Raw genomic sequence first — 16,201 nt, 5'->3', positions numbered from 1 at the left:
TCACAAAATAACCCCATTTTAACACACAATATTGGACGACATGCACATTATAAAAACCATGAGATTAAGAAACTGCGACTTAATTCCCTTTATTGAGCAAATTATTATATAATGATATCTTCAGTAGTAGATTCCTACTAAAGTACTACCCGCATATTTTTTTAATTTCTCTCTATACTTGTTCGTTAATAATACGTTAAAAAATATATAAAATGTTTATTAAAATACAGGGTATAGAGAACGCCCTACCTACAGTCTGTGCGGTATTTAGCTTTTAATCATGCTTTTTTTGTCACTGAGTTCCTAATGTGTCCAAGTCACTTTATTTTGTCTCATCACAAACTGTATCTAAGATTACTTGGCCATAGACCAGCTCTATTTTTTTTTTAATACAATTGAGGCACGTTTCATTTTACTTGCCTGCTGCTCTCGTACACACTAGCCTCACCTCATACTAGCTGCAGCCAGCACGTTACGGGCGGAAGGACGTCGGTCGACAAAGGCGGTGCTTGTCAGACAGCGTGAGTGTGAAAGGTCACTTTGAAAAAAGGGCAGGTATGCTGAAGGAGAAAAACATCTTCCTACTGTTTTTTTAATCGTGATTGTTAAAGACAGTGTTTATCTATGGAGTCTGCAAAAGGAGGTACAGTAAATAGTGGATACATTCAAGTCTGTGTTTTTGGCAAAGCACATGTGTACTGTGTACTGTGTGTATCATTTATAATGTAAACCAGGTGTTTTTTAAATTAATCCTCTACGCTATTTAGTGAACATCTAGTGTCATTACACCTAGTGCATTAAATTACATATATTAAGCTGTTTATTTTTTGTTTAAGTTAACGCTGGCTAATTATTATTATTATTTTTTTTTTTTTTTAAAACAATTTACGTATTAAATTGCATGACAACACTACTGTATTTTACTGCGTTTACATAATGATTACGGTAGTAATATATTGTTGGTTAAGTTACACCTTAGATTAGTCTCATTATGTTTAAAAGCTGTGTGTTTTTCACAGAATTTCGTACGGATTTGTCTGGTTCTTATAAATGGAGGCCCTTAGTGTGTGTAGTTTTCAACCTTGTTTGAAACCCAGGACTGGTTGTGAGTTTCAAACTCGTGTCAAATCCAGCCTGTTTGTGGCCACTGTGTTACTGTTGCTTTCAAACAACCCACTAATCCTTGGCAGTTTTAAGCAATACAGCAAACCCTATCTATAGTATTTTCTGGAAATGATACTGGTAACAAAAACAAAAAAAGAATATATAGGCCTATACACATGACATCAGTGACAACCAGGTATTAATTTAATTGAGCATACAGATTCAAAGACCTGGGGCCTATTGCACGAAAGTGGTTTACAAAAGCCAGGTTTAGTTTAAGTTTTCTGGTTTGAGTTAACAGAATCTAACTTAGCAGGCTAACTTTGTTGCAAGAACATAGATTGAGTTTAAATTAATCTAGATAACTCAAGCCAGGTTAATGTTCTATCAATGCTTGTGGAACCAGCTGTTTGAGTGTGTTGTCATCTTTATTAACGGTCATCCAAAAAAATTGAGAAAATGAAAGGGCTTTTACAGCTTCCAAGCAACACATTTTAGTTTCAACCTATGATATTATTATTTTTTATTTTTTTTAACAAAAACAAACCAAAAAAAAACTGCTGTTAACGCGTAAGTGTACAGTCATATCCCGAGTACACAAGCACAAATACCCAGGCTTTATCTTATATATATATCACTCTATTTTGATTAATGAAAAAAAAAAAAAAAAAGTACTATATACTTATTTAAATGGACAAAAACATTAAATACATATTATAATTATTACCTGCAATAGCATAGAATGCCTCCTTGTTCCGTTTCACTGGACCATGTCTGGGAAATTTCACGAAGACTGGCAGCAACTTCTTCAGTCTACACTTGACTTCTAGCTCTACATATCATTGCCTTATTAAGATTTTTGGAATCGCCAACTATACAAAAATGTTCCAGTGGCCATAAATCTTAGACCTATGCAGAGTACCTGTATATGGGTAAGGGCTCTGCTCCGTCAGGTTAGTTGCTCAAGGGAGGGTCTTAGTAGTTATTTTATTTACACTTAACAAACGTATAAATGCAACATGTAAAGTGTTGGTCCCATGTTTCATGAGCTGAAATAAAAGATCCCAGAAATTTTCCATACGCACAAAAAGCTTATTTCTCTCAAATTTTGTGCACAAATTTGTTTACAACCCTGTTAATGAGCATTTCTCCTTTGCCAAGATAAGCCATCCACTTGACAGGTCTGGCATGTCAAGAAGTTGATTAAACAGCATGATCATTACATAGGTGCACCTTGTGCTGGGGACAATAAAAGGCCACTCTGAAATGTGCAGTTTTGTCATACAACACAGTGCCACAGATGTCTCAAGTTTTGAGGGAGTGTGCAATTGGCATGCTGACTGCATGAATGTCCACCAGAGCTGTTGCCAGAGAATTGAATGTTCCTTTCTCTACCATAAGCTGCCTCCAACGTCGTTTTAGAGAATTTGGCAGTACGTCCAACCGGCCTTACAACCGCAGACCGTGTGTAACCACACCAGCCCAGGACCTCCACATCTGGCTTCTTCACCTGCAGGATCGTCTGAGACCAGCCACTTGGACAGCTGATAAAACTGTGGGTTTGCACGACTGAAGAATTTCTGCACAAACCTTCAGAAACAGTCTCAGGGAAGCTTATCTGCGTGCTCGTCGTCCTCAACAGGGTCTTTACCTGACTGCAGTTAGGCGTCGTAACCGATTTCAATGGGCAAATGCTCACTGATGGCCACTGGCATGCTGGAGAAGTGTGCTCTTCACGGATGAATCCCGGTTTCAACTGTACCGGGCCGATGGCAGACCGCATATATTGTGTCGTGAGGGCGAGCGGTTTGCTGATGTCAACGTTGTGAACAGAGTGCCCCATGGTGGCGGTGGGGTTATGGTATTGGCAGGCATAAGCTACGGACAACGAACACAATTGTATTTTATCGATGGCAATTTGAATGCACAGAGATACCGTGACGAGATCCTGAGGCCCATTGTCGTGCCATTCATCCGCCGCCATCACCTCATGTTTCAGCATGATAATGCACAGCCCCATGTTGCAAGGATCTGTACACAATTCCTGGAAGCTGAAAGTGCCCCAGTTCTTCCATGGCCTGCATACTCACCAGACATGTCAGCCATTGAGCATGTTTGGGATGCTCTGGATTGACGTGTACGACAGCGTGTTCCAGTTCCCGCCAATATCTAGCAACTTCGCACAGCCATTGAAGAGGAGTGGGACAACATTCCACAGGCCACAATCAATAGCCTGATCAACTCTATGCGAAGGAGACGTGTCGCGCTGCATGAAGCAGATACTGACTGGTTTTCTGATCCACGCCCCTACTTACAGATGCATATCTGTATTGTCAGTCGTGTGAAATCCTTAGATTAGGGCCTAATGAATTTATTTCAATTGACTGATTTCCTTATGAACTGTAACTCAGTAAAATCGTTGAAATTGTTGCATGTTTATATTTTTGTTCAGTGTATTTTTTTTTATCCCAGTGACTTTATTCTCCCTCTGTCATTTTGCCTGTGATTTTGAACGCACTGACCGTGACTGCTCCTTGATTTACGTCCAGATTTACTGTGACAAACTCCTAGCCCTGCTTATGGCCCTTTTTTGTTTACTGGCTGCCATTTCAAATTGCTAATTTGCTGTTAATTCCAGAACCACGTGACGTAGTTCTTAAATATGATTGGATGTTGCTTGGATTAAAGGCAATTTGTATCGAATGTGAGTTGCCAGCTCGTTGTATCATGTAACAGGTCAAATCCCCCGGGGTAACGTCGCTGGCAACATGCTACAATTTATGTTGCCAGCGCATTGACTCGTGTAACAAGTCCTTTAGGAGATCCGCCAGGTACAGGATCTTTCTAGAGAAGCGGTATCGTTCGTACAGGGTTGAATCTGGATTATTAATCGGATCCTGGCGATCGCTGAACACCCTCTCCCCACGAAAAGTCCTTCTAATTGTAGTACCAACATCTTCCACTCTCTGTATAAAAGGTGACACCATTTTTTTTTTATTTTTTTTTTTTTGGTGTTATCCTCCTCCGAAGCAGGTTTATTTGAGCATGATATGTTACCATAGTTTTAAGCCTGAGTTGTTATTATCTTGTTTTGTGCAACAGACTTTGCCTGACTTTCACAATTAAACCTGGAAGTTATCAGGATAACTCTTGAAACCACTTTTGTGCAACAGGCCCTGACAAGGCCCTGGACTGGAATAGATTGAAGCAGTCCCACTGCCTCAGATTGCACTGTAGAGTATTGTGAAGCCACTCTCAGCGAATCAAAATACTAGGTTTCAGAACATTCCACTACATGTTGTTTTGACTGTAGCTGACTGACAAAAAATTTAGACATGGATAAAAGCATATTAAAACATATTTTTATAGTGAGTAAATACTGCTTTTGCATTTGACCCTGCCTCTTACAACACGTTGTGACACAAGCTGGATGTGAAAGGCACATTTTATGTTGTAGAAACCAGCAGCATTTTTGCTAATTTTATAATGAATGTTTTTCTTTAAGTAGGAACGGTCAAAATCAGGCCCTGTAAAGCGAAGGGATGAAAAAAGATTATATGGTTGTGCTACTCTTTGAAAACTTGCATTTTATAAACACATGTAATTATTATGTGTTTCAAGCTTAGAATTAGCTTTTTTCTTTTTATTCATGTTCTAAATTGATTTAACATTCAACTCTGCAAACCCTACCTACAGTACGCTACGCTTTATATTGACAAACAAAAGGTCACACTGTCACATGATTTGAATGGAATACAGTAAGCTCAAACAAAGTTCAAAGCCAGGTAAAGGCAGATATAGGGAAAATGCAATCACTTAATACTGGAGCAACAGAATCCTTTCAGAGTGATTGCAAGCGGACTGTGCTCCCACAATCATCCTTTTTTTAAACATAACTTTGCATGAACATTCACTTGAACGTTTTAAAGCAATAACATTAACATCATTTTGTAATGCAGTGTATTACCGGTTGAAAAAGAAAGAAAAAAAAACATTTAGTAACTAGAGTAGTGTTGCAGACAGGATAAAAAAAAAAAAGAAACACATAGTGCACTGTAGTCTCTCTATACAGAACATTTGTGGGTTGTGTTCTGTTAACTTAAACAGTCCCTTCCATGACTATTGAACCCCAGGGTGGAGCTGAATATCATAGATGCTGAGATTCGTGTGTGTGTGTGTGTGTGTGTGTGTGTGTGTGTATATATATATATATATATATATATATATACATACACTGAGTGTACAAAACATTAGAAACACCTGTTCATTCCATGAAATAGACTTTTTTTTTTTTTTTTTTGGTTCCTGGGTAGTAAGTGTTATTTCCTAATTGCTTATGCCTCAAAAGTATAGAAAACGGCTATTATTCCCCACAAACTTTGCTTTTCTGACTAGGACAGTAATATTTCAAAATATCACTATTTCCAATGGGAAAACGGGCAAATGTGTGTCTTTTCGTTCCCATAAAGTCAGAAAAAAACAACATATGAATCCAAATTAACATGTATTTATACTAAAGTAATACAAAAATGACTACAAAAGATTTAGAGGTGAGTAGTTTTTTGAGATTTACGATTATACTGTATTTACTATTTAGAAATAGTGATATTTTGAAATATCACTGTCCTGGTCACAAAACCAAAGTTTGTGGGGAATAATAGCCGTTTTCTATACTTTTGAGGCATAAGCAATTAGGAAATAACACTTACTACCCAGGAACAAAAATTGTGTTACATAGTGTTATCAATGAGGTGCTGGGCAAAGCAAGGTAATACTGTTATGTGAAAAATGTGTTATCGGCTACACTCTCACCGTATCATTTAAAAGATGGACATGACCATTGTTATTTCTAAAAAGAGTTTATTCATTTTATTAGTATCACACTTTTTAAAAGAACGAACAAACAAAACGACGCATTTCAGCACGTCTGCCTTCAGCATTTGAGGCACCTGATGATAATTTAAAAATAATGAAAACAATTGAATTAACCACTAGACCACAGTATTGACAGATATTAAGAGTGTCTCATAAAGAATGTTTAGTTAGTAAAATCAGCAGGCCTCATTATTTTTGCATATATAATAAACAATGGTATTAACCGACTTCGTACTTGCATATAGTAGACCTCATCAGGGTGATGAGATTAAAAAGTGGATCCTATTTTTATAATACCGCTAACTAGGAGATTGTAAACCATTTGACCTGTTTACTACAGGTGCTGCAGGAATATCATTGTATTGTGTTACCCTGCATTGACTGCCGACACGTAACCCTTTGTTGTAAACTCTCAAGGTTGTTGTATTCTCTGTGTACATGATGAAAATGAAGCAGTGTAAATGTACATTCTGTTAGAAACCTCAGGCTTTTTATCTACCAATCGGGAAAACTAAGAGGTAGATGACAGCAGAAATATTCAGATAAATTGTCTAAGAAAGTCAAACAATAAAAAGTGAGAAGTATTTAAAAGCCTTATTGTAGTGTGTAGAATAGCACCTCTACCTTCCCAGTTTCAATCAACTACCAGACAGTGATGCCCTGAAATCGGGGTTCTGTTGCTTAGGCATGCATAGCACATACACAACCATGCACATTTTAACCTGCTGAATTATTTTCTTTAGAGGAACCTGCTCTCCGGCATGTAGAGAAAGATGTGCTGATTCCCAAACTAATGAGGGAGAAGGCAAAGGAGCGCTGCGCAGAAAAAGTACAAGGTAAGATTTAAAGCCAACATAAACCACAAAGCTTTTATACCTGGATTCTACAGAGGAAATACAGAATTATAATTGTTTTACGCATGTCTAAATGCTTTATTGATGTCACACATTGGACTGAATGTAATATCTCAATTTCGATTTCACTCCAAAAGAAATTTTATATATACAGTGTGTGTGTGTGTGTGTGTGTGTGTGTGTGTGTGTGTGATATATATATATATATATATATATATATATATATATATATATATATATATATATATATATATATATATATATAATCTCAAAATAGAATTGTTTATCAAATATAGAATTGTTTATTGGAAATACAATTGTTGATATCAAAAATAGTACCTTTTATTTTGATATCAACAATTGTGTTTCCGATAGCAACAGTTCTATTTTTGATATCAAGAATGGCATTTTTGATATCAAAAATGCATGCTAATGATTTTGGAGTTCAAAAACACATACTAATAAGACAGAGACTTCCGGTCGACACATTTGTAAGCACATTATCCAGGGTATGCCAAGAATGGCATGGCCGATGGTGTTGATTATGTTTCTGCTGTATTGAGGCACGTTTTTTCATCTACAGAAAGGGCCAGAATGGACATGTCTAACAATAATGAAGCATCAGAGTTAGTGACTTTAACACGCGGGTCTTTTCAAAGACAAAGAAAAAGAGATTTAACAGTTTACTGTATGGCCGTAACACATTGTATAACCTATATATTAACAAAAAAACCCAAAACTTTCTGCATTCAGAATGCTGTAGCTGAACATTACTACTACCATCTTAATTATTTGAAACTATATAACCCTTGCGAGTTCCAATCCTGCCTGGAAGTAAAACATTGTCCATGTCACAAGAATTCTCAGACATTTTGCCAAACACAAAACAGACATACAGACCGGGTGTAATTCATCACCTAATTATTATGCATTTCTGATATCAAGAATTCAAACCGGATGCTCATTAGTATGCATTTCTGATATAAAGAGTGGTGTTTTTGATATCAAAAATGCCATTTGTGACATCAGTAATGCCATGCTTGATATCAGCAATTGAGGATTAAATGCTAAAACGGCTTGCCATAGACAACAGGGTTTACATGTGTTGCATTGCTGTTCCCATCTAGCAAAATCCAGACAACTTTTATTAAAAGAGATCTGGTTAGTTACTATATGTAATATAACTGTTTAACAGTAGCCTGATTTTAGCCCTGTATGGCTATAATGTATGTTGATACTTGCTGGATTAAAGGTATTTTTTTTTATATAAATATACAATTCTAATAACATATTTTTGAACTGCTCTACATTCCAGTGCATGCTAATTTGAGCACAAATAACAGTAGTCCCTATAAGCAGTGCCAAATAAGTCTCTCTCTCAATTTTTTTTTTAACATTTGTTCGTTATTTTAACTTTTGCATTGCATCGGTAGCTTTTAAATACGTCATTTACTGTATAAAATTATAAATATATATTTAAAAAGTTGTGTGTTTTTTATTTCTGTTGTGCAAAAAATACAGTTTTACCACTGTTTTCACATATACTGAAATGCAACTCATGTGGCCACATTTAAAAGTTGTTATACCCACCCCTGTTTGACATGTGTTGAAAGAATGTGCCTTGTAAATGATATGCATGCAAACCTTTCTTGAAATAAGTACTATTGTGGCTTTAGTGAGGTTTAATGTTTCCTTTAATTGCTGCAGCGCCAAGTAAAAATGACAAGGAGTTGTACATATTTTGGTATGCTGCATACCATTAAATCAACTCCTGCACCTGTTTAACTAGTTGTAAAGCTAAGCTTGATGGAAGCTAAAGCTGCTGTGAGATCATGCATTCTCAGAGTCATCTCAACCCAGCATATGATCAGCAGAAACAGGCCTGGCAGTGGCTGAATCTAGCATGGCTACACACTTTGAGAAATGCAGCACAGCTTCAATGAGGACAAGTGAAATAAAATCTCTTTTGTTTGAGAAAAGGGGGCCTATTTCAGTCACCAACAGCAATTTAATAATAAAAGCTGTACCACTCCATTATGTGCAAGCATTTAACTGGGTGTGCTCCACCATAGATCTTTGGATTTGATCTGATTTGTTAGCATTAATTACTTTCTTTTGTACGTAGACACTTGGTGCTCAAAGCTGTGGGTGTGGAGGACTAATTAGGACCCAAGTTTAGTCAGAACAGGTTTAAGCCTTAACCTCCAGTCACTGCCAGCTGAGCCTTCACAGAAAGACCAAAGAGACCAAATGTTCCCTATTCATGATGTAAAAAAAGGGCCTCTAGACAGTGAATGCTCCAGCATCCTTGCTGTATTTGAAGGGAGGGATCATCTGTCTGTAATATAATTAGTTTTAAACAAGCGTTGGGGGCTTGAGCTAATGGATAACGTTCATGCTAATAACTTATTTGCTAGACAAAAAAAAAAAAATGGGTTATTGGATGAGACATTAGCTTAGAAACGTAAGTGCTTGAGGCGATAGAGAGCGCTTTTTCAGTATGTAGCAATTCCAACGGAAATAGTTTAAACTTCAGTTAAAAAATCTCTCTTCTTTCTGTGTCTCTTTTTCTCTGCACTGTACTATTTCCATCAGTTGCAGCATGCCTTGAATCTCCTTTCATTTTTGTGATAGCGACAAGCGCAGCTGATTGCTTTATATTTATTTATTTGTTTTTACTTTGCAAAATCAAGATATCCCCCTGGAGGGGAAAGATGTTCACCAGAAGCTGTATATTTTAACTGTTGGGTAAATTGTACGTCATCATCCAAGGCTGCGTCGGGCGCATGTCGCTGTGGTTACTTCAGTAAAGATGTGTCACCCCAAGCAAAGTCAGAGCAGAGATTGGTGGACATTTTTTTTCTTTTTTTTTTCTTCTCTCCAGATATCAGTAAAAAAAAAAATAATAATAATAATGAATTTTGTAGTGTAAATGCATGGCTGTAATTTCACATTTGTGGTATAGGTACATGGTAAGGTTGGTTTTGGGGTGTTGCTGTGTAATCTAGAGTATGCTGTCTTTCAGCAGGCTTTTATGGTCATATAAATGTTAGAAACAAGTTTCTTTAAAATATTTTCTTAAAATTTGGTTCCCAGCTTGTTCTGTGATTCTCTAGGTCACTTTTGGTTATTGGTATCATTCAATAAAAACTAACTTTTTAAGTCACCAAATTATTTTTCTACACCCCTGCTTGTTGTTTACTTGTTATTTTATACCATAGGTACTTCTTTCCTGTTATGCTATGTCTGGTTATACTGCACTACATGCACGAATACATTTGATTGATCCTATCTGTCCCTCACTTCTCCCATGTCACTACTGATGTATAATTGGAAACCAGTGATTGATTGATGTAGTTACGGTTCTCTTATCATGCTGCGTTTGGTTAATTATTTCTTTGGCTGCATTGGATAATGTCTTTATCCGATGTGGTCAGTACACAGCAATAGTCTGAAATGCTTGTACTGTACTTCCCTTGTAATAAAGGGGCTCTTATATTGCATATCTCTGGCACTGTGCAACATGATAAATCATTGGTGCTTGTTAAACAGAATTATGTTTTTAAACTGATGGCTTGAATTCTACTGCTGTATATACAGTAATGTACTGATATCAACTCTGCTGTCACTCAGTCTAAATCTGTTGCACTGTGTTTTTCAAGCAATGAAAATACACACAAATAGGTCCTGAATAAGGGATATTTTAACTGTATTGTAGTTGTACTTCTTAGGAACACAAAATAATGTAAACATAAACCCCTCAAGCAAATCGCTATTCTGTTTTGAAACCCCTAATATAAAGACTCCTGGTTGAATTTTGTTGCAAACCAGGATGCTCCAATTTCAGCTAAGGTCAGAATATTTGTTTGGGTTAGGTATTGGCAGGAGCTTTTAACATTGAATTCCCTGGTAGTACTTTATTAATTCATACTTACAGTATCAGTTTTTATTTTTTTTTATTTTATTTTATTTTATAATTTATAGATGTAAATTCTCTGAAATCATATAAAATGCTCCAAGGACCCATTGACAGATTCTATAAATCCAGGTGGTGAGCTTCCTGGAACGTGCAGCAAACCCGGACATGGATAAGAATCCTTTTTTTTTTTTTTTTTTGTTTCTGTCTTCAAATATATCTTTTTGGTTGAAATTTGTATAATTTCAATGTATGACACCTAGGACATGCAATAAAACTAGATGTATTGACTTCTCAAAAAATCAAATTGTAGTTTAAAAATAAAACAAATAAATAAAATCCTATTCTGTTTTACCTTTTGGTGTTCTCTTGCGTCGCACAGTAAAAAGTAATTTCTTACGATAATAACCATCACGCGGTTGCCCCAAAGCCAATAATTGATCTAGCATGTATGCTGCAGTTTTATGAACTGTCTTTGAGAGTGGATGTCCAAGATTCAGACTCAAGGCAGTAAAGGCTCTCTCGGTTCTGCTCATTTTTTATAAACTGTTGAGCTTCGTTCTCGTGGTTAGTGGCGGCTGCAGTACCTCCTTGAGTGGATTACTTCCTTCTGTCTGACTCGCAGGTATTCTGCATTGTTTGATTTCAACAGAAACGGAACTGTGCCACTGGGTTTGTCTGTTCTGACAAGTTTGTAGTTTGTTTCCTGGAGAAGATCCTGGAATTATAAGGAACATCTATCTTCCAGGGATGTCCTCTCCTCAAGTGGTAGGGATTGGGGAATGGAAGGGTTGTTTATTTAATTTATTGTATTTGTTAATTAGTAACATTGCAAGGACAGGCGGTAATTTAGCCAGATGTGTGTTGGAATTGGGCCAGCACACTGAGGTAAGAGTGTCTTAGGATTTTTAATGTTTACTGAGTGAATACTAGGTTCCATCTCTACTTTGGCTTCTCCAAAAGAACAGGGCCTCGTAAAAACTTGCTGAGGCACTGGTTAAGCTGTAACCCTAAGGAAAGTGCCACATGTAGCCTACTGATCCATTAACAGTAAGTGTAAACCTGCAGCAAAGAGCTTTTACATTGACTCGGCAGCTATGTGTGATGACACAGAACATATATAACATACAGACTATGTGGTAGTTGAGGAAATGACCAGTAAACTCACAGAGACATGTGATCCATAATTGCAAGTCTGTTAAAGGTTTATTGAAAAAAAAAAAAAAACACTAAAATCTGGGGTTGCTCAGTCTATAAAGTAATGGCTCTAAGGGCTTGAGTTATGTTATTAACTTTTCAGGGTGGGTTTGTAACATCTGCCAGAGATTAGATAGATGTTTAACACTTTGAGACAGCACATAGGAGATGGTTATAGCTAATGAATTTATTTTTTATGTTAGTAAGATACTGTATGTGCAGTTTTAAAACTAGCACATGATTCAGCAAGCATGTATTAATACAAAATAAAAAATAAAATCTGGTGCCTTACTAAAGATAACTCTCAGTTTGATTCTTCTACTTTCAGTTGTCTGTTACTATGTCACTTGGTAGGTAATTTCACCTCATTAGTGTCTGTTGGTGTAAAGCATTTAACTGTGTGGCTACAAAGAGATGGAGATAAGGCTTGCATACAGAACTTTCCTTAAGCTAGTGGTATGGAATATGATTATTTAAAATGAAAATGTGTCTGGCAAAGCATATGTTTATTTCAAAAACACACATACAAGGCCTAAAGAGTGTGGAAGTGCATTCTAGGTAAGATTTCTGGAATTAATTGAGCAGCTGTTTAACTCTTTCAGCACTAAGTAACTTTGAAAAAGGCAACCTTGACTAATTTAGTTGATTCCGATCATTTAAACAGTGGCTGTATTTAGATTTGTCGCTATACCCCAGTGTCCTGTAGTGTGTTAAATGGAGTTATGTTTCCTAGACTGTAACCTTTTTATATAATGTAGAAATATATTTGCTAACATTTAACCCTTTGTAGTTGGTGGCTAATCCTGCCAGACTGGTTAGTAAGTGCCTCTGTTTCTCACATTTTGAAACACCTCTGCATCTGAAGAAATACACAATAGTAACAAAGGAAGTAGGAGCACAGCACATACATACTTGAGAGATATTGCTTGGTGATATTTGTTGATATTCATATCAGGAATGCCAGTCTTATTCTTCAAAACAGGCAGTGAAACACTTGGATTTTATTTATTACTTTAATTCAGTTAGTACTGACACAAAATGTAATTTTGAATTTCAAAGTTGAAACAAAAATATTTTACAGCATCGAGTAGTGAATGCCAAGTAACTGCAGCTCAAGGCTGTATAGTCTAATTTAATTGTAACCAGCAATTAAAGTGGGAGTTAGTAAAACAATTTAACTGCTATACGTGTACTTATTTCTTTTTTTTTTTTTTAATGGGGTGAAGTGACATTTGTAATTGACTGCGTCATTTTATAAAACTGAATTGCTCCTACACAGTACTTATTAAATATTATTCTTCTTCACAAAACTTGCAATGAAATGGTAAACTATACACATTTAAACAAAATCCTCGGAAATTTCAAAAGGAATAAAAAACTAATTTAGGTGGGTGGGTGTGTGTGTATGTAATATGTATATACATACACACACACACACACACATATATACAGCTGTGTATGTGTGTATGATAGATATATATATAATATGTGTGTGTGTGTATATATGTATGTGTGTGTGTGTAATGGGAGGAAGTTCTATTTTGAGTTAAACTTTTTTTTGTCCTTTTTGAGAGAATTTGTCTGTCTCGTTGTCTCTAGACAGCAGCTCAAGTCAGATAAATCATTTTTGTTGTATTGTTGTTTCCAATTCTAATAACTGCTGTAATAAGCTGTGCGGAGCGTGTCACCACAAGGCTAGAAGGGAAGCGCCAGTCCTGGCATACTGAAGATGCAGATATTTGATTATTTGTTAATTTAACAGTAAGATCAGGAATATTGATTTCTACTTGACTGGTGAGCTGATTTATTTTGAATATCTGCTTGATCTTAATCAGGTGAGAATTAATTGACTTGGATGTGTTAGATATTCAGTGATGTCAAGTGAACAAGATTAATCTATAGAGACTGCCATTGCACCGGTGTTATAAATATCAAAGAGCTTATGCACAGCAGCATGTAATAATCTCTCTTGTTCAACCCTAGTACATATGTGCCTTATTAAACAAAATGAAGGGATTCATAATTGCTCTCTCTCGCTCACAATGTACAGAAATTATCTGATTGACATGAGTAAGTAAGACACCCAGCTCCCCCTGTAGGCCATCCTAGAATTTAGAGAATTTCAAATTTCAGTTTCTCGGTGTGATTTACCTATTTTTTCTTCATCAGTCAGTTTTTTTTTTTTTTTTTTTTTTTTTTTAAATAAAAAGGTAGCTTTGCAGAAAGCAGCAGGTCAGTGGTTAAAGGTGTTATATACATATATCAAGCTGGAAAAGCAATGGAATGCAATTGAAAGTTATATGACACCCACCTTGCTCCTCGCCCCACCTGTTAGTCTTGTATGCGCATGGCATTCAAATCTGTGTTTTGCTTTAAGGGATGCCCCCTGACAAAATCTATGATGAAGCTGCTTTGCAGTAGGTCAGAGGGTTTTTTCAGAGGAGATGTGAAATGAGTGTGGCATTAAAAATGAAACTTTTATCAATGTATCTTGCCACTTGCTTACAGCAGCAGCTCTCTGGCACCGGAGAAACTCGCCAGTATTGAGGTATGATCACTTTCTTTTATTTTACGAGTGATGATCATCCTATTTAGAACAGCAACTTGCTTCAGCATCCAAATTTTGTATTGCTTTAAAAAAAATTTAAAAACTATTATTTGTAACAGATGGCACTAGCAGCAATGCTTTTATGCCCTCTAAATGTGTGTCTTGGTTAATTATTGGAACCAGATCTCTGTGTTTGTGCTGTTGTCTGCCTTTGAACCTTTAATGGTTCATTTTGCTAATAATGGTGTAACCTGGTGCCACCTGAAACACTTTTTTGTCTGTCCAGTCTTCTAAACAAACTGGGGAGGTGTAATAATTAAGTTACTAGTGAAACCTGCAGTCAAACTTCATTGGGCTGTACGTGAGAATTGCACGAAAGTCACGCTAATTATACCTTTGTTTTTTGACAAAGACACCAGTTCCTTCTGTTTCTCAGAACTGTTTTATTTTTTTTTTAAAAGGAGTGTGCACTTTGCTATTTTAATCAGATAATGGATGACCCTGAGTTGTAAGTGCATGGTTCTTTTTGCGATTTTTCATTTCCTACATCAGTGTTTTCACTAAAGTGTAGAGTGCATATTTATTAGTACTGAATTACGTCTTCATTTTTGTCATTTTGTCCGACTGTTGTCATGGTTAACCGTACCACCACACAAAATAAGTAACATAATAATTGGCTATTTTTTTTTTTTTATTTATTTTTTTTTTTTTTTTTTTTTTTTTTGTAAGTGTGTCCAGGCCTCTTGACTGCTGATTACAATTTGTTAATGAGTGTAGTTATTTTTTTTCTCTCTCTTGCGGCGATTGTTCCTTGAGCCTTCCATCTGATGGATAAAGGTGTGCTGTTAATGGAGAGCTGAAGAAATAGTAATTAAAGCAGCGAGGAGCATGTACACAGCCTGCTGCCCTCTCACTCCCCCCTCTCTCTTTCACAAGCATTGATTATTACGTTGCTGTATTGCTGGAGGCAGTTTTGTCACATTCTAATGATGCCTTTCATTTGAGAGTTTGTGTGTACCACCAGTCTAGGAGAGTGATGCCAGTAAGGGCTCCCTGTTGTGCCTTCAGCCCCCGAACACTGGTTCAGTCACCAATCAAGGCTGGCAGGGAACAGAGTGGCATTGGACCTCCTGTAGCGCACAGGGCTGCTTGATTTGATTTTTTATTTTAACAGCTTGAGGGATTGATTATTGCAGAAGGTTCCTCGGTACTCTGGTGTCTCTGTTCCCGCTCTTTCTCTCGGGAACAAGAAAAGAAAAAAAAAAAAAAACATTAGCTCATTATATAAGTTGGTTTCAGATTTTAACTCTAGTGTTTAATAAAAGTGTGTGTGTGTTTGTGTGTGTGTGTGTGTGTGTGTGTGTGTGTGTGTGTGTGTGTGTGTGTGTGTGTGTGTGTGTGTGTGATTTTACTAAGGCCCAGTAGGGTTTTGTATTTGAACCATGCAGTACAATGGGTTGCAGTGAATTACATTAATAGGGTCTGTGATGTCATGGCTTCTGAAATTATTTTGAACACCATTATTATTGTTTGTTGTTTTTTTTTTTTAAATGATTTACAGTATAAAGAAAAACTGCACATGCTGCATTAAAAATAATTAACTATGTTGAGAGGTGAAAAAAGCTTTAAGAATGAATAAGGATGGCCTTTTACAAACAAGTAAGCAATTTGGAGTAAAAATTGGTGTGTGTTACTTCCTATTTTTCT

General features: G+C 36.4%; 1 protein-coding gene across 1 annotated transcript in view; it reads left to right on the top strand.

Moving 5' to 3' along the window:
• The first annotated feature begins 518 nt into the window (after positions 1-518).
• LOC121312918 (COX assembly mitochondrial protein homolog) overlaps positions 519-16,201 on the top strand; it is a 34,764-nt gene continuing 19,081 nt past the window's right edge. The window contains exons 1-2 of the mRNA XM_041244831.1: positions 519-643; positions 6,723-6,815. Of these exons, the coding sequence (XP_041100765.1) occupies positions 625-643; positions 6,723-6,815 (112 nt within the window). The 5' untranslated portion in view covers positions 519-624. The remainder of the gene's footprint in view (positions 644-6,722; positions 6,816-16,201) is intronic.

This window comes from Polyodon spathula, chromosome 3 (genome assembly GCF_017654505.1).
Source record: "Polyodon spathula isolate WHYD16114869_AA chromosome 3, ASM1765450v1, whole genome shotgun sequence".
NCBI lineage: Eukaryota > Metazoa > Chordata > Actinopteri > Acipenseriformes > Polyodontidae > Polyodon > Polyodon spathula.
Note: the sequence above shows the minus strand (reverse complement) of the source record. Positions and strands in the feature narration are given on the sequence as shown.